Source organism: Schistocerca americana, chromosome 7, assembly GCF_021461395.2.
Source record: "Schistocerca americana isolate TAMUIC-IGC-003095 chromosome 7, iqSchAmer2.1, whole genome shotgun sequence".
NCBI lineage: Eukaryota > Metazoa > Arthropoda > Insecta > Orthoptera > Acrididae > Schistocerca > Schistocerca americana.
Window position 1 is genome coordinate 486,790,045 of NC_060125.1, and position 19,655 is coordinate 486,809,699.

At 41.8% G+C, this 19,655-nt stretch overlaps 1 protein-coding gene across 1 annotated transcript in view; it reads right to left on the reverse strand.

Annotated features, from left to right (window-relative positions):
• Nucleotides 1-18,723: 18,723 nt before the first annotated feature.
• The window catches only part of LOC124622031 (protein YIPF1), a 28,677-nt gene continuing 27,745 nt past the window's right edge, over nt 18,724-19,655 (reverse strand). The window contains exon 2 of the mRNA XM_047147588.1: nt 18,724-19,439. Within this exon, the coding sequence (XP_047003544.1) occupies nt 18,959-19,439 (481 nt within the window). The 3' untranslated portion in view covers nt 18,724-18,958. The remainder of the gene's footprint in view (nt 19,440-19,655) is intronic.

Here is a 19,655-nt window from a genome sequence, read left to right on the forward strand (position 1 = left end):
AGATGCACGCAGTTTTTGTTATAGAAGAGGATACCGGCCACCAAACAACATCCTCTCCTTGCTCCCCATGGTACAAGCCTACAGTGACAATGAGACAAGACAAAAAACTGGTGATGAGTATAATTCAGTGCAGAAGATTTTTCTTGCTTCTCTTGTGTTTTAGCTTGCAGGGGTGCTCATTTATAATTGCTAATTTCTTGTGTCCTTGCATTTATTCCTGGAGGGTAGCCACAGAACTAATCAAATTTCTCCTTTCTGAGGCTTTTCTTGCTGTTTTGCTATAACATACTTGTGTAAAGCATGGCTACTCCATCCTCTCCACCCCCTGCCCAATTGTCTCAGCCACAGACGGCCAATGTGATGACTCTAACTTAAGCTTTTCTGTTTCAGAACCAACAAATTGATGCCTTGCTGTACCAAGCACATTGTGAAGTCCATCGAGGTCAAGGTACTCTAAAGCTACCATACTTTCTTTCGATTGTGGGGTCCCCAGTGTTCAGGTTAATACAAAAACTATTTCCAACTGTGTCTCCAGAAGCAAACAGTTATGACCAAGTAATCACTGCGTTAACTCAATATTATGACCAGCAGTCCAAGTAGCTACAGTCAGATATCAGTTCTTTTGCTTGCAGAAAAAGCCAGAACAGATGCACCGTCAGTGGTACACAGAATCAACGGGCATGAGTAGGAAGTGTAAATTTATGTGTAGTTGTGGCAACTTTTACAGTGACTTAGTGACCTTTTTTCTTTAGGTCGTCATTCTTCTGACAGGTTTGATGCGACCCACCATGAATTACTCTCCTGCGCCAATCTCATCATCTCAGAGTAGCACTTGCACCCTACGTCCTCAATTAATTGCTGGATGTAGCCTACTCAGCTGGGTGGTAACGTGCTCGCCTCCCATGCACCAGGCCCGGGTTTGATTCCCGGCCTGGTTGGAGATGATCTCCACTTGTGGACAGGGTGTCGTGTCGTCGTCATCATCGTTTCATCCTCATCATTGGCATGCAGGTCACCCAATGTGGCGGCGACTGAAATAAGACTTGCACTTGGCGGCCGAACTTCCCGGATGAGGCCTTCTGGCCAACAATGCCATATGCTCATTTCTTTTTTTGCTGGATGTATCCCAATCTTTGTCTTACTCCACAGTTTCTGCCCTTTACTGTTCCCTGTAGTACCAAGGAAGTCATTCCCTGATGTCTTAACAGATATTCTATCACCCTGTGCCTTCTCCTTGTCAGTCTTTTATACATATTCCTTCGCTCTCCGATTCTCCACAGAACCTCATTCCTAACCTAATTAGTCCATCTAATTTTCAACATTCACCTGCAGAACCACGTCTCAAATGCTTCAATTCTCTTCTGTTCCAGTTTTCCCACAGTCCACGTTTCACTACCATACAATGTTGTGCTCCCGACGTACATTTTCAGAAATTAATTATTAGGGATGCAATAACATTCAGTGCCACCGATAGTAGAATAAGGGAACAGATCCTGAAGCACTCTGATCCATCACTTCCTCAAGTGTTGCAAATCTTAGAGGAATATAATTCGGGTGCCATAGAAGCTGACAAGTTTGACCAGATCCCGATTTGTCGAGTCGAGTTGTCCCCTTGCTCGAGACCGCCCCAAGTAGCCACAACAACGAGCATGTACACACCCCTGTCTACAGCCACGTAGACAGGTAAACAGACCTGTGAATTTAGTGAAGTTTTGCCCTCGATATTTTGCTCACCATAAAAGACAGGACTGCCCATCATGTAATGCAACGTGTTACAGGTGCGGGGAAAAAAAGGCCATGTCCGAGCACTTTGTTTGCAATGGCACACAAAAGCCAATTTTGCCTGCTCCCAGAAAAAACAGTCTCATGCACATGCAGTGAACATTAGGTTTTCCAAACCTACAACAGGTTTCCGACAAAAGTAAGGTTAAGATTGTGCCTCATTATTGCCATAGGGCTGTGCAATGACATTCTAACAAGCTATTTGTCCCATTACGAATTGCTGGCCATTGTGTGAACTTTCAGTTAGTCACAGGTGCCTCAGTAACTTTGCTTAATCGTGCCACATACAAACCGTTAGGCTCAAAACACCTTTCTAAATCTAGCAAGCACCTCACTGCTTACAACGGACAGGAAATTCCATTACTTGGACGGCGTAGTTTGCCTGCCACATAAATTTCACTGTGTTGAAATCAAGAGACAGTGAGAACATTTTTGGTTTAGATACCTTTGATTTGCTTGGACTTAACATCCAAGACAATGCACTTTCCATATCAACCTTTGCACGAAAAGACAGCATCGCTAGCTTGCTTAAAGAATATCCTGAACTATTTTCTGAAGGAATGGGAAAAGCTAATAACTTTGTAGCACATTACATTGAAAGATAATGCACAGCTTAAGTTTTTGTGCGCCCGCCCCATTCCAATTGCTTTATGAGACAAAGTAGCCAATGAACTGAAAGAAATGCAAGATAATGGTGTAGCTGCTCCCATTCTGGCTAGTCAATGGACAAATCCTCTCATTTTGTTACCTAACCTTCTGGTCACATTCACGTTGACTTGAAGTCTACAGTTGACCCTCAGACAATAATTGATACTTACCTGTTACCTCATCCTGAGGAACTCATGGACAGGTTTGGTGCAAGACATTACTTTTCTAAGATAGATTTGCATGATGCCTACTTGCAATTTTCATTGGATGAGGAGTCACAGAAAGTGTTCATTGTAAATACACACTTAGACCTGTTCAAGTATTTGCATTTGCCCTTCAGCAGTGCTTCTGCAAATGCCATTTCTCAATGTTACTTGGAACAGCTGACTGCAAACGTGCTATTTTGGTCAACCTACCTCGATGATATTGTCATCTCAGGTCATACAACAGAGGAACACATTACCAATTTGTGTACTCTTTTTCGAGTGTTGTCAGAAGCAGGGCTCAAGTGTTGTCTTGAAAAATGTGACTTTTCTCAGATTGAATACAGTACTTGGGTCATGTGATAACCAGTCAGGGTGTGCTGAACTCCACTCACATATTTTTTGCTATCTGTGACCTGCCTGTTACTTGCAATGTGTCCGAACTGCTGTCAGTATTAGACAAGATGACATACTACATTCGGCTCATACCGAATGTCACTCAGATCGCAGCTCGATTGCATCACTTGTGTCACAAAGATGTAACTTTTGTGTGGACAAAAGACTGTCAAAACGCATTTCAGAAACACGAAAATGGTTTGCTTAGTGACAGATGTTTAGTGCATTTTAACCCTGCCCAGCCAGTAGTTTTGCAAGTCAATGCATCTTCCTACAGAATTGGTGCACAAGACAGACCAATTGCTTCTGCCTCAAAATTGCTCACCCAAACTCAGTGCAATTATTCTCAAATAGAAAAAGAGGCTCTCGCCATTGTGTATAGTGTGACAAAATTCCATCACTCTTTGTATGGTCGTAAGTTCTATTTAGTGACAGATCATGATCCTTTGAAGTCCTTGTCTCATCCATCAAAGCCGGTTCCCACATGCACTGCTCAAAAATTGCAATGCTGGGCTTTGTTGCTTCTTTAGTATCAGTATGAAGTTGTGTACAGATCTAGGGCAAAGCATGCCAATGCAGAAGTCCTACCTCACCTTCCGGTTGGTCCAGACTCTTGATTCTGGTGCATCTGCCGCATCTTGTTGTCAAATCGATGCGCAGGACTCTGAATTGCTGGAATTTTTTCTCTTGCACTACAGAAAAATAACACAGGCCACAGAAGCAGACCTAGATCTCAAGATTTTGTATACACTACATTCACGTTTCGCCTCATTCATTGAACAGTATCCAGAACTGAGTTGTGCGTCAATATTTTGCATATCGGCATAACCTTTCGGTACAACAAAGTGTGATTCTGGTACAACAAGGTGTAATTCTAGTTCAGAAAGACAGTGGACAATTCCGTGTGCTTATTCCCAAAGTTTTGCTAAAGGATGCTTTGTGACTGCTCCACCAAGGACATTGGGCAATTGTTTGCACTAAACAGTTAGCTCGATAACACTGTACTTGGCAGGGCATGGACACCTGCATTGAATAGATGATGTCACAGAATGCACAGAAAACTAATCCGCTCCACCACAGACCTTCTCAGCTTGGCCAAAGACTCAATCACCACAGCAACAAGTGCACACTGACTTTGCAGGATCATTTTGGAACACTCGCCGGCTCATAGTGGTAGACTCTTTTAGCCAGTCCCCATTTGCACTGCCTATGAACTCTACCATGGCACATAACACCATTCAAGTATTGTCCTCAATATTTTGCATCAAACGTTTTCCAGAAGTACTTATGTTGGACAACGGACCACAGTTCACTTTACTTGACTTTGAACAGTTTAGTGAATGCAACAGCATTCATCACCTAACAAGTGCTCCGTTTCACCCCCTCCAATGGTTTGCAGCACCACCACCAGAAACAAATTCGCGCATTTCATTTGCCCTGTTATTTTGCTGCTTTTCTTCCCGTCCGATTCATGGCTTCACGGGACCACACGGCCTTCCCAGTTGTCTGCAGGTGTCACCAGGGCACCCCAGAAGGAGCGGATGGATGTTGCGCCCTCACCCATGCTGTCCTCATTCGCCGATCTCATTGGCCTGGATCCGCTATCACTGTCACTGTCATTGTCTTCAACCCAGGAAACGCTCTGAGGTCTGGATGTGTGCCGTGGCAGAAGTTTCCCGGAGGATGTTCCTGTTGCCTCGCAAGCCAGAAGGCGGGGTACGGTCGGGAGCACGCTGCCCTCCACAGCTACGGCTCCTGGTCCATCTCTATGTCCAGTATTCTGCCTCCCTCCCTGTTCCCCATTGTCATTCACAGCCTCACTACATGACAACAGTGCGGCATTTGGGGGGGGGGATATGTGCTGGTGTAAGCTGGCGCCAGCACTCCAGGCAGCAACGAGGTTGCGAGAAGATCGACAACAGACGCAGGAACAAGCAAACCTATCAGGAGAGAGGCCAATGACAGACTAGCAAGAAACATTCTGCCAACACCCTCTCGGCCACCAGTACTTAGATCGCCACCAAGGACCGAAGGGCCCAGTCAGTCATCCAGTGAGTACCTGAGTCGAGTCATCAATCACAGCCCAGTGGGAGTCGCAGTCGCAGTTAGCTCAGCCTCTAGCTCAGTCAGTACCTAGTAACCAGAGTAGTGTGCATAGCAGGACATGTTCTTCACCAGCAGTGAGGCTAACAGGGACTATTACAGAAGAGCTTGTACCACACCTGGACTATCTTAAGCTAAGTAACCTCTTGTTCTTAAGAATAAAGAACCCTGTTAATACATGTGTGCAGCTTGTGTTATAGAAGAGGATACCAGACACCAAACAACATGCTCTCCTTGCTTCCCATGGTACAAGCTTACAGTGACAATGAGACAACACGAAAGTGTTACAGTTGATGCATGACCGACGGCACACAGCATATCCGAGGTAGCGATGACATGGGAATTTCCCCATACGACCATTTCACGAGTGTACTGTGAATGTCAGGAACCCAGTAATACATCAAATCTCTGACATTGTTGCGGCCAGAAAAAGATCCTGCAAGAACAGAACCAACGACGACTGAAGGGATTCATTCATTGTGACAGAAGTGCAACCCTTCCACGAACTGCTGCCTGTTTCAATGCTGGGCTGTCAACAAGTGTCAGAATGTGAACCATTCAACGAAACATCATCGATATGGGCTTTCGGAGCTGAAGGGCAATTCTTGTACCATTGTTTGATGACTGCACAACACAAAGCTTTATGCCTCACCTGGGCCTGTCAGCACCGACGCTGAAAACATTTTGCCTGGTTGGACGAGTCTTACGGATGGATGTATACGGGTATGGAGACAACATCATGAATCATGGACCCTGCATGTCAGCAGGGGGCTGTTCAAGCTGGTGGAGGCTCTCTAATGGTGTGGGGCATGAGCAGTTGAAGTGATATGGGACCCCTGCTACATGTAGATATGCCTCTGACAGGTGACACGTACGTAAGTATACTTTCTGATCACCTGCATCAATTCATGTCCATTGCGCATTCTGATGGACATGGGCAATTCCAGTGACTCCCCACACATCCAGAATTACTACAGAGTGGCTCCAGGAACACTCTTCTGAGTTTAAACATTTCCACTGGCCACCAAACTCCCCAGACATGAACATTATTGAGCATATCTGAGACGACTTGCAACATACTGTCCAGAAGAGGTCTGCACCCCCTCATACTCTCACGGATTTATGGACAGCTCTGCAGGATTCATGTTAACAGTTCCCTCCAGCACTACTTCATACATTAGTCAAGTCGATGCTACATCGTTTTGTGGCACTTCCGCATGATCGTGGGGCCCCCTGCTCGATATTAGCCAGGTGTATCAGTTTCTTTGGTACATTTACTGCAGTGCACAGATCCTATGAGGTATAATAGTTGATGAAGTGGAATTTATACAACGAAGAGTTAGACTGAAGTGTACATCATGTTGTCATCCTCCAACCATGAACACAGTCTGTCACTATTGGGAAGGAAAAGAATTGTAATGAATATACACTGCGGTACATGGATGTCAAAAGTAGGTTAACTTTATGGTTTATCACGGAACACGCAGAATGAAATGGCTTATGACTGTGTGTGAGAAAAGTATATTTCAAAATATGTAAGGTTACTGAAAACTAGAATATATTACTTCAGATCTGAACACACTTAAGAGGTTGGCAATGACCACAGTTCTTCAGTTAAGAGAATGAGTATAGGAATGGCTCTCAGCATGACAATTATATAATGGATACCTTAGAAAGCTTGGCTCTAAAATTATCTCTCAATACTTAATGTTGTTGGTATAACATATTACACTGCTTATTTATGAGTCTTGAATGGACTAATCAGAAATTAATTCTACAGTAATGATTGTGAACCAAATAATTTTTGGAAACAGTCAATAACTTATACAATACATAACTATCCCATTGTGGTAACATATGGCTAAGTACATTTGACTGGTGAATACTATGACATGGAATGAATACTTACAACTATATCATAATAAAGGGGTGAATAATGAGGAACTTGTAATTTAAATAACGGTTATTGTTTCTTGTAGGGCCTAAAATACGCCCACAGCTACAATAACAACAACGAACGTTTGCATTACAAGCTTCCAAGTAAGGAAACTAAACATTACATACATAAAGGGAAAATTGGAACTTTCATGTCAAATCGTATATGTGATTTTACATTATCAAACCATGGAAAATCCAGGGTGGAATATAACATTACCACAGAAGGAAAGTTGCTACTCACCATAGAGCGGAGATGCTGAGTTGCGATAGGCACAACAAAAAGATTCACAAAATTAAAGCTTTCGGCCATTAAGGCCTTTGTCAGCAGTAGAAACACATACACACACGTGCACACACACACTCACGTAAACGCAACTTGCAAACACGTCTGCAGTCTCAGAGAGCTGAAACCGCAGTGCGAACAGCAGCACCAGTGCACGATGGGAGTGGCAGCTGGGTGGGGGTAAGGAGAAGGCTGAGGAGGAGAGGGGGACGGATAGTATGGTGGGAGTGGCGGACAGTGAAGTATTGCAGTTTAGGCGGAGGGCAGGAGAGAAGGTGCGGAGGGGGGAGAGGGTAAGTAACTGAAAGGAGAGAAATAAAAAGAAATTAAAAGACTGGGTATGGCGGTGAAATGACGGCTGTGTAGTGCTGGAATGGGAACAGGGAAGGGGCTGGATGCGTGAGAACAGTGACTGAGGAAGGTTGAGGCCAGGAGGGTTACGGGAACATAGGGTGTATTGCAGGGAAAGTTCCCACCCGCGCAATTCAGAAAAGCTGGTGTTGGTGGGAAGGATCCATATGGCACAGGCTGTGAAGCAGTCATTGAGATGAGGGATATTATATTTGGCAGCGTGTTCAGCAACAGGGTGGGCCACTTGTTTTTTGGCCACAGTTTTTCGGTGGCCATTCATGTGGACAGAGAGCTTGTTGGTTGTCATGGCTACATAGAATGTAGCACAGAGGTTGCAGCTTAGCCTGTAAATCACATGACTGGTGAGTAGCAACTTTCCTTCTCTGGTATGGTTATACATTATGGATGACATAAGTGAAGAACAACTTAGAGACTTATAGACAAACAAGCACCCTGATATATTTTAAAGAGATGGATGAATCAGAAATAATGTGAGATAAAAGTAGATATCTTAGGTGTTACGAAACAACTCAAATCACTTTAAAAAGGCAAGTCTTCTGGTCCAGATGGTATACCAATCACGTTCCTTTCACAGTATACAGACACAATAGCACCTTTCTTAGCAATCATATACAGCCGCTCACTTGATGAAAGGTCTCTTCCTAAAGACTGGAAAGTAGCACAAGTCACACCTATATTCAAGAAAGGAAATAGGAGTAACCCATTGAAGTACAGACTAATATCACTGACCTCAGTTTGCAGTAAGATTTTGGAGCATATACTGTACTCGAACATTATGAATCACCTTGAAGAAAATGACTTATTGATACATAACCAACACGGATTCAGAAAATATCGTTCTTGTGCAACGCAGCTAGCTCTTTTTCCCATGAAGTAAAGAGTGCTGTCAACAAGGGATCTCTGATCGATTCCATATTCCTAGATTTCCAGAAGTCTTTTGATACCGTTCCTCACAAGTGACTATTAATCAAATTTTTGCATATGGAGTATCGTCTCAGTTGTGTGACAGGATTCATGATTTCCTCTCAGAGTAAATCATCGAGTAGAACAGAAATGATATCTAGCGTTCCACAAGATAGTGTCATAGGCCCTCTGCTGTTCCTGATTTACATAAATGATCTAGGTGATAATCTGGGCAGCCCCCTTAGATTGTTTGCAGATGACACTGTAATTTACCGTCTAGAAAAATCATCAGACGATCAATTCCAATTACAAAACGATCTAGAGAGAATTTTTGTATGGTGCGAAAAGTGGCAACTGGCATTAAACAAAGGAAAGTGCTAGGTAATCCACATGGGTACTAAAAGAAATCCGATAAATTTTGGGTATACGATAAATCGCACAAATCTAAGGGCTGCAAATTTGACTAAATACCTCGGAATTACAATTACGAGCAACTTAAATTGGAAAGAACACAAAGATAATATTGTGGGGAAGGCGAACCAAAGACTGTACTTTGTTGGCAGAATGCTTAGAAGATGCAACAAAGCCACTAAAGAGACAGCCTACATTACACTTGTCTGTCGTCTGCTGGAATATTGCTGTGCGGTACGGGATCCTTACCAGGTAGGATTTATGGAGGACATAAAAAAAAGTGCAAAGAACGGCAGCTTGTTTCGTGTTATCGCACAATAGGGGTGAGTGTGTCATTGATATGATATGCGAGTTGGGGTGGCAGTCACTGAAACAAAGGCGGTTTTCTTTGTGGCGAGATCTATTTATGAAATTTCAATCACCATCTTTCTCTTCCGAATGCGAAAATGTTTTGTTGACACCCACCTACATAGAGAGAAATAATCATAATAAAATAAGAGAAATCGGAACTCGAACGGAAAGATTTAGGTGTTACTTTTTCCCACGCGCCATTCGAGAGTGGAATGGTAGAGAAGTAGTATGAAAATGGTTCGATGAACCCTCTGCCAGGCACTCAAAGTGTGAATTGTGGAGTAACCATGTAGATGTAGATATAGATTTCATTTTAGAACAATTGCATTAGTACAGTTCTGATGGAAATAATTGATATGTTACCAGTTGACAGTAAAACTTTGACCCATTACCTTGTTAAAAAGCTATAAAATGATGACCTAGTACAATATACAGTACCACATAGTAAGTAAGAAGATACAAACTAGTAATGGTCTTCTCACTTGTAATGCTTGTTTAGCAAGTGGGAGATGTGGTGAAACGAAATTTAACTGCTGTCTCACCAGTATTCTCATTACCTAGTGTGTACAAGTGAGGAGGAGATGGAATAGTACAGTTACTGATAACATAAAGAAATTGAAGTTTGTTTTAGACAGTGTTATTTTGTTATTATTGTTCATACAAAAGTGTTTCTTTTCTTATGTTACTTGATGATAACGCCAGTGCTGCAGTATGAAAAAGGCAGCATCTTTTTTGGTGTAGTTAGAGACAATAAGCCAAGCGCTACTACAGTCACAGCAAAGGCCAGTGACATTGTGCAGATCCTGCTGCCTGGTGTTGCACCCCTCTGAATTAATTAAAGTAAAGTAATCAACTAAAAAAATGAAAATCAAAAGTATAACACCAATGTATATGTCATGCAAAAGGTTCAGACTGTATTTTGACATCAAACTGTTAATGTCTGTGATATGTCAACTCTATACATTATGAAGCTGTAAAATACGAAGAAGTGTAAACATTTATTTCTCTGGCTACTAAATCTTGAAGTAGTACTGGATTTATAAATTTGTGGACAAAGACAGCGACTCAGTTTTACTAGATGTTTAACTGAAGTTATTGGGTTAACAGAAGATTATCATTCAAGTTTGAATTTTACGAAAGCATAATCATCAGATCTGATACAATTTATAAGTTGCAGCAAAAAGCCACCGAGGTAAACGTAATCATTGGCTTATAAGCAACGTCCATCAATACAACAAAAGACCACAATTTTCTCCAGGTTAGCCTCTGCCAAACGAACAAATTCAATGATTAAATTTAAAGTGGATTTAACTCAACATAATTAAAATTTTAGCTGTGTGTTATGGCCTGGTTACAAAAATTGTGAACACTGTCTGATACATTAATTGGGAGGGAGTCATAAGTATCCAAGTTTCATTCATCATATCTGGGGGACTGTAGTAACACATCTATTACCATAACATGGTTAGTAAATTTGTATGTGATATTCGCCTAGTTTTCTCTCAAGCGTTCTGGCATAATCGCACTTGAAGGAGGTGTTAAAAATAACACACACTGAATTAACATATTTAACCTGCCTTTGACACTTACCTGGGCCACATTATTTTTCATTCATAATACATTATCACCTCACTAGATATTATCAATTTCTTTTTCGCTACATATACACTGCTACCACTGCCACTGAAAAACCCAGTGCCAGCAAAGTTTTGGAGATTCTGGAAATGCTACAGTTTTTACCATAGGTTCCTTGATGTCACTGCTGCTGGGGTACTATGGAATTAAGCCCATCAATAACCTTCTAGTTGTTTCCAGACAGCAGCCTTCCACCTGCACACAACAAAAGCAGTACCTATCAATCTTCAACAACATAGAACTATATGATAACAAGAAAGAAGGATGGGATCCATAACGTCAGACGGTAACCGCAGGCTGTTACAACAAGAAATCATAACTACATAAATGTGGTGCAGTAGGTGACAAATATCGACGTTAACGATATGGGCATGTAATTTAGTGGGTTACTCCTACTACCTTTCTTGAATATTGGTGTGACCTGTGCAACTTTCCAGTATTTGGGTACGGATCTTTCGTTGAGAGAATGGTTGTATATGATTGTTAAGTATGGAGCTAATGCATCAGCATACTCCGAAAGGAACCTAATTGGTATACAGTCTGGACCAGGAGACTTGATTTTAGTAAGTGATTTAAGTTGCTTCACTACTCCGAGGATATTTACTTCTATTTTACTCATGTTGGCAGCTGTTCTCGATTCGAATTCTGGAATATTTACTTCATCTTCTTTTGTGAAGGCATTTCAGAAGGCTGTGTTTAGTAACTCTGCTTTGGCAGCACTGTCTTTAATCGTATCTCCATTGCTATCGTGCAGAGAAGGCATTGATTGTTTCTTGCCGTTAACATATTTCACATACGACCAGAATTTATTTGGATTTTCTGCTAGGTTTCAAGACAAAGTTTCGTTGTGGAAACTGTTATAAGCATCTTGCATTGAAGGCCGCACTAAATTTGAAGCTTCTGTAAAAGATCGCCAATCTTGAGGATTTTGCATCTGTTTAAATTTGGCATGTTTATTTTGCTGTTTCTGCAATAGTGTTCTAACCTGTTCTGTGTACCAAGGAGGTTCAGCTCCGTCGTTTGTTAATTTATTTGGTATAAATCTCTCAATTGCTGACGATACTATTTCTTTGAATTTAAGCCACATCTGGTCTACACTTCTATTATTAATTTGGAATGAGTGGAGATTGTCTCTCAGGAAGGTGTCAAGTTAATTTTTATCTGCTTTTTTCAATAGGTAATTTTTCACTTATTTTTCGAGAATTTGGGGATTACAATATTGAATCTTGCTACGACAACCCTGTGCTCACTAATCCCTAAATCGGTTTTGATGCTCGTTATTAACTCAGGATTATTTGTTGCTAAGAGGTCAAGTATATTTTCACAACCATTTACTATTTGCGTGGGCTCATGAACTAACTGCTCGAAATAATTTTCAGTGAATGCATTCAGCACAATTTTGGGTGATATTTTATGCGTACCTCCGGAATTAAACATGCACTTTTGCCAACATATCAAGGGTAAATTAAAGTCGCCACCAACTATTATCGTATGAGTCGGGTACGTGTTTGAAATCAAACTCAAGTTTTCTTTTAATCTTTCAGCAACTGTATCATCTGAATTGGGAGGTCAGTAAAAGGATCCAATTATTATTTTCTTCCAGTTGTCAACAATGACTTCTGCCCATACTAACTCACAGGAAGTATCTACTTCAATCTCGCGACAAGTTAAACTACTTCCGACAGCAACAAACACGCTACCGCCAACCGTGTTTGGCTTATCCTTTCGGAACACCGTTAAGTTCTTCGCAAAAATTTTGGCTGAGCTTATATCCGGCTTTAGCCAGCTTTCAGTGCCTATAATGATTTGAGCATCAGTGCTTTCTATTACCGCTTGAAGCTCTGGTACTTTCCCAACACAGCTACGATAATTTACAACTGTTATACCAATGGTTCCTGTATCTACATTCTTCCTGTGTTCAGCCTGCACCCTTTGTGACTGAAGCCCTTCTTGTGTTTTCCCGAGACCCTCTAACATAAAAAACCACCCATTCCATGCCACACAGCCCCTGCTACCCATGTAGCCACCTCCTGCGTATAGTAGACACCTGACCTATTCGGCGGCGCCCAAAACTCAACCACCCTTCGGCACAAGTCGAGGAATCTGCAGCCTACACTGTCGCAGAACTGTCTGAGCCTCTGATTCAGACCCTCCACTTGGCTCTGTACCAGAGGTTCACAATCGGTCCTGTCGACTATGCTTTGAATGGTCAGCTCTGCTTTCATCTTGCAAGCAAGCCTGACAGCCTTTACCACTTCTGTTAGCTGCTCGAAACCAGAGAGAATCTCTTCTGATCCTAAGTGACACACATCACTGGTACCGACATGAGCAACCACCTGCAGTTGGCTGCACCCTGTGCTCTTCATGGTATCCGTGAGGACCCTTTCCACATCTGGAATGACTCCACCTGATATGCACATGGAGTGCACATTGGTTTTCTTACCCTCCTTGACAGCCAAGTCCCTAAGGGGCCCCATAATGTGCCTAATGTTGGAGCTCCCAACTACCAACAATCCCACCCTCTGTGATTGCCTGGATCTTGCAGGCTGAGTGGTTTCCTTTGAAACTAGAAAGGCAACAGCATCTGGCTCAGCGACCATGTCAGCCACACACAGCATCTGGAACTTGTTTGTCAGACAAACCAGAGCGCCCTTATGTGTGGCCGCCTGGAAAGTCTTTCGCCGCCTGCTTCACCCTGGGGCGACCTCCGACTCGACCACAGGTGAGGGGTCAGTCTCAGTATGAGCAGTAGCTGGGTTGGCCACTGGTGAGGACCGATCAGAGGACTCTGACGTGCTGGACGTCCATTGGATCCCCACAGCCGGGCCAAAACAGTGGTGCCCATCCACTGCAGCCTCAAGCTGTGTAACCAAAGCCATCACAGTCTCACAGCCTGAAGCTGAGAGCGAAGTGTAACCAACTCAGCTCGCATCCGCACACAACAATCGCAGTCCCTGTCCATACTAAAGACAATGGAAAACTAAATTATGCAGATAAACTGACTATCGGCACATGCTGCACAAATCTACTGTAGACCCTGACGAAAACGCATTAACTGTGTCTAGTAATACACAGATATTCAAAAACCTAACTACCGAAGCACTCAGGTGAAACTAAATAATTTGCCCCCGATTAGGAACTTTTAGTATGTCACAAAATCAGTTTACTTTCTGACACAAAAGAAAACATGAGAACTGTGGCTATTAGATATTAAAACTTACACGCAGAAACTCAAACTAAACTATTAAAGCATACAGATGTTATAATAAAATTTGCTCCTGGTTAGGAACTAGTAAATGTCACAAAAGCGGTTACTTCCCTGTTGCTGCGTCTGTCTTGGTTCGCTACTGCTTCCTGACTGGGGTATATGCTACGTCATCCAATCTTTGAATACAATCAGGGCAAACCACAACACAGTAAAGGTCGTGAACTTGCTTATGTAATGGGTTGGGTGTGCAATGACTAATATGGGGTGGTCAAAGAGCCATTCTTCTCGTTTGTCCAAGGCATTCGGGATTATCACCTAGGCACCCTTGATTCATGTGGCTGGCGAGGGAGACAGGTGTCCACAGGGAGTGACTGCAGAAAGACAGTTGGTATATATGACAATTCTTTATTTCAGTAAGCTTGAACAACTACATCTCCATGCACTCGTCAACGGCATTGAGCCCCCTGCATTGGTAAAGTAGGTGCAGCAGATGGCCCTGCAGTGTATGCACGCGAGGAGGCAGTAGTACTTACTCAGCAATGCTGACACATCAGCTGGCAAGGTAGTGGTAGTCACAGGACTTGGCTCGGCTGGCAGCAAACCAAGTGAAAGGGACTGAAACCCTGGACCTTTGGCTGCAGAACTGTGTATACGAATGACGGCCTCCAGCAGCATGGAGTCAGGAGAACCTCTGTTTAAGCCTCGGAACATCCACAGGCAGCAAGATCCTGGCAATTAGAACCATAGCGGCAGCAAAGAGAAAGGCTACCAAGAGACTGTGCAGTCAGGCAGCACTTAAGGTTTTGAGGCTCAGTGAACATGACGGCAGCTGCATCACAGGTACGGCAATGTCTTCACAGCAGCATCTGACAAAGGGTGGATGTTCTAACATAGCCAAGCTGTCTGATGGTGACTTACTGGTTCCAAGGAGCATAAACACGGCTGTCTGAAGACAGATCACGTGGAAGAAGTAGCGCTGCTGCATTCCCCCACCATATGGAAGCTTCTTGAAAGATAGTTGATGTCAAAGGACTCAGTCGTTGCCTTGCGGAAGTAGGCTAGAGTGCACAAGTGACTTGTGGCAGAAGGTGCTTTGTTGGCATGGGTCACTGACTGTAGTGGTCAACGTCTGGAGTTTAGTGCTGCAGCTATAGGCACAGTTTGGTTCATTACACTTAGAACAATACGTGAAGATTAGTATACTAATTTTGGTGTACATTTTCAAATGTAAAAAAAAAAAGAAAGAAAGAAAAGAAAAGAAAGAAAGAAAATAAAAAATAAAAGGGAGATAACTCTGCCACAAATCTGATACAGAATCTGATGGGGATTCTATTAGACCTCGTAGCTTTTTTTCCAATTTCAGTCATTTCAGCTGCTTCTCAACACCACTGTCACTAATGCCTGTATCACTCATCTTTACAGTGGTTCGAAAATTAAATTAAGGCAATATCCCTGGATTTTTGTTTCTATAGGAACATCTGAAAACAGAGGTCAGTGTTTCTGCCTATGTTTTGCTACCCCTAATTTTTGTCCTTTTCTATTCCCTGAGTGTATGGGCATTAACTTTGACAGCACTAATAGCCTTTACATATGACCGGAATATGCTTGGACTTTGGGAGAGATTCTTCAGTAATCTTCCACTAAAGTAATCACGGGAGGATTCACGCATTTCCCTCTTGACAGTCAACCACATTTCATTCAGTAAATATGCTAAACAAAATCTGGGCAAAGGCAGTCTAAACTAGTCTACCTACCTGACCAAATTGCAAGTAAAGCAGATGTTTCCCTAAATTGCATAAGGTGAATGCCAGAATGCTTCCTTTGGAAAGAACATGTACTAAGAGCAAGGAGCTGTAAAGAATATATCCTACTGTGAAACAACAGGCAGTTTAACGTATGCTCAATTCTGAATATGGCCAGAAATGAATCTCCTGTTGTCTAAAGTGGAGTGTGGTGTATATTCCACATTTCTGCCCATACACTGTTATATTTTGTTGTTTCACTTTAATGTACAGTAACCAAGCAAGGTGGCACATTGACTAGCACACTGGAGTCGCATTCGGGAGGGCAACGGTTCAAATCAACATCTGGCCATCTTAATTTAGGTTTTCCGTGATTTCCAGGCAAATATTGGTGGTTTTCATTGTAAGAGCACATCCAATTTCCTCCCCATCTGTCAAACAATCTGGGCTTGTGCACCATCTCTAATGAACTTGATGCCAACAGGGCATTAAACCCCAATGCAAGAAATGTATTTGCAGCTGCGATTATAGACCATCATCAACCGTATAATGGAAAGACAACAATGAAAATCCAGGTTCGAATCCCAGGTCGCCATAAATTTTCATTGTCATTACATTATACAGCTGATTGTTGCCCATACTCATAACTGTGAGTACATTTCACTACAGCTGTAGATGCCACTGTGCCTGTTCCTTTGGACATGCATGCACTGTAAAACATAGGCATTACAACAGTGTATTAAACTCCAATCTCCCTCATCCTCTCCTTAACATACAGTATATAATGATTCAAATCGCCATAAGCAAGTAAGATGTGCACTCATAGCATCAAGCAACAGATGCATCTTAGAGCATGAGAACGGTTGGGTGAGAAGAAGTTGTATTGTGCTGGAATCTCTAGACAAAGCAGGGATTCACCTAAGAAGCTTGGCATCAACAAGCGTATCTCATTATTTAGATTTACTGACTGAATGTTAGTATACATTTCCAACTGGGCTGCTGATGTTACCTGCACACAATTTGTTAACAATAATTTCAATAACTCTCAAGTTATACTCTGAAACTAACTGCAAATTTCAGTTATTATTGATAATTATTGGAGGACAGCATAAACCAATCACAAGCACGTCCTGAGTGGGTCAGGTACCAGTCTCTGAAGATAGCTTACTAAGAGTCTATGGTTGTTTTCTGAAGAGAGAACATGTAAATCCGTGTATGAGGCACTATCTCATGTAAAAGGGAACAATTTGTTGGAAACTATCTTGGATGACTTATATGTGCAATGTCACGTTAATCTTAGGATCATGTGGAAGAGTCTACAATCAGTTTTCGGAAAGGCAACACCAGATTCAGTGTAAGAAGTGTGATTTTGTGTAACAATGGAACAATTTGCTAAAAGTTGCCCCAAGAAAAAGTATATGTGTGATCTTATGCTGACCTTCAGATTGTGTGAAGCATTATTTATGACTTTTTACAGTGCTTGAGAAATAATGATTGGTATCTGGAAACTTTGCTGTGAACATTAATAGTAGACTGGCTCTCAGAATTGTTTCCTTGATTTTGTAATGTTATGAATAAAGAAAATAAAGTGGCATCCAATTATTTTGCAATTCTCATTTTTAGTGGTGTTGAGATTTTTCCATTTTCCACTCTGTAATGCACTGTGTTTCCAGAATGAAATTTTCACTCTGCAGTGGAATGTTTGTTACATGCATGTTAAAATCTGCAAATCTGCAGTCATCAGAGAAGAAACCGAGTGGGACAATGACAGCAAGTCATCTTTATAATATGAAAAGTAAGCAAGTTGCCTCCTGCTGCACACGGCAAATCTTTATGGTGGAAAGCGATACATTCAGGAATCCACTTTGTAGTATATGAGGATTACAATTTGCATCCTTTGCAAGTATCACAAATATCACAACTGGCATAGCATCATAAAAATTACAGGAGGACTGCCACATCATAGGTTACTGTGATGAAGATTGGCCTGGAGAAAGACTATGACTGGATAGCTATTTAAATTTCAAGGACCAGCAAATACTGGCATAGTAATAGACAGCCAGTAGTAGTCTTAACAACTGAGGTAAAATGTATGGTCCTGACCTTATATCAGGAAGCTCTACAACTTCCAAGATTACCTAAGGAAATACCTTTGAACTCCACAGAGGATCCTTTGAAAATACTATGTGACAACAAGGAAGTGACTGACTTGTCTAAGACTAGCTGGTACCAGAGTTACACCAAAAATCTGGCAAAGCCTAATCATTATCTGTACCACAAGAGTCTGGACTGTGAAGTTAGTGTTTTTTGTTCTTGTTTCTGCAAACATGATTACAACAAGAGTATATGAAATTTAGACTCCATGCCTCACTTGTTAAAGAATCCTTTTTGTTGCTATTGTGAAGCTACAAATACCTATATTTTTTTAGTACTTTATCTATCTTCAGCAACTGCATGTCTATTAGCTGAAAAAATGAGCAACCAGTTGCACAAAAGAAATTTTATTTATTTATTGGTTTCAGACACCTATTGCTGATCTTCAGAAGATAATAATTATCACATTATTTCTTTTGCGCAACTGGTTGTTGATTTTTTCAGCTAATCTATATTTTTTATTCAGTCTTATATCTTATGCTAGAAGTTCAGATGACAATCATTTTGCAGCACATGAGCTCGTTTCAGTCTGGTACCATCTTCAAATTGATCTGCCAATAGTTCAAGTTTTTTCTTTACTAAATTACATAAATATTTATCTTTTGTTCTTTATTTTTTACAACAGATACTGATACAGAACATAATTTGACAATAATTTTGTGCTTACACATTACAACATAGAAAGACTTTACATAAATGCAGCTTACACAATACTCTCCATACCTCGGAAAAATATCCAGCGTTCACTCGGAAAAATACCCAGTGTTCAAAAACACAGATGTAACTTATACAGTGTGTGAACAGGAGATACATTAATGTTGTAAAGCACTCACCCAGAGTGTGCTGCAGTTTCTTGTTTAGGTCCTTCAACAGCCTTAGGCACAGAATCAGTGGATGGTGAAATATTACTGGAAACAGAAGTGTAGGGTGTTGGGGATCCATGAAAGAAACACAATACAAATACTACAGCTAAAAGAGCATGTAGGCCGACTGCAAGAGCCGGCAGAAGAGCACGGGGTCGTGTTCCAGCAGATGCTGGCCATGCTGCTGACAGCAGGGCTCGTGATGACAAAGCTGCCCCAATCAACGCCAGTGACCACCTCAGCCATGGCCATGCTGCTGCCCCTACCAGGCCCAGTGATAGTGGTACAAACACTGCCAGTGAGTATCCATATACACATGTCAATTCAAGGAAGCTAACTCCACCTGATGAACCTCTCCATCGTGCAAGTGCCCACAAGGCTGCCGGCGCAGCCCATGCGTAGCCAAATACTGCTGTTGCCGCGTATGTTACCATATGAAAATCATACCTGCAAACATTTGAGACTATTAAAGTATCTTCAACAAAGAGAAAAGAAGCAAACAGAATGGCACAGTTTACTCACAGAGATGAAATAAAATAGATAAACTATAGTATAAGAAAACATAATCATTCACCATGCAGAGAAAGTTATAGCATATTCAACTTTAGGTGCCAGCCTATTTCCCAACATGATACACGTATTATTACATACAAATAAATTGAC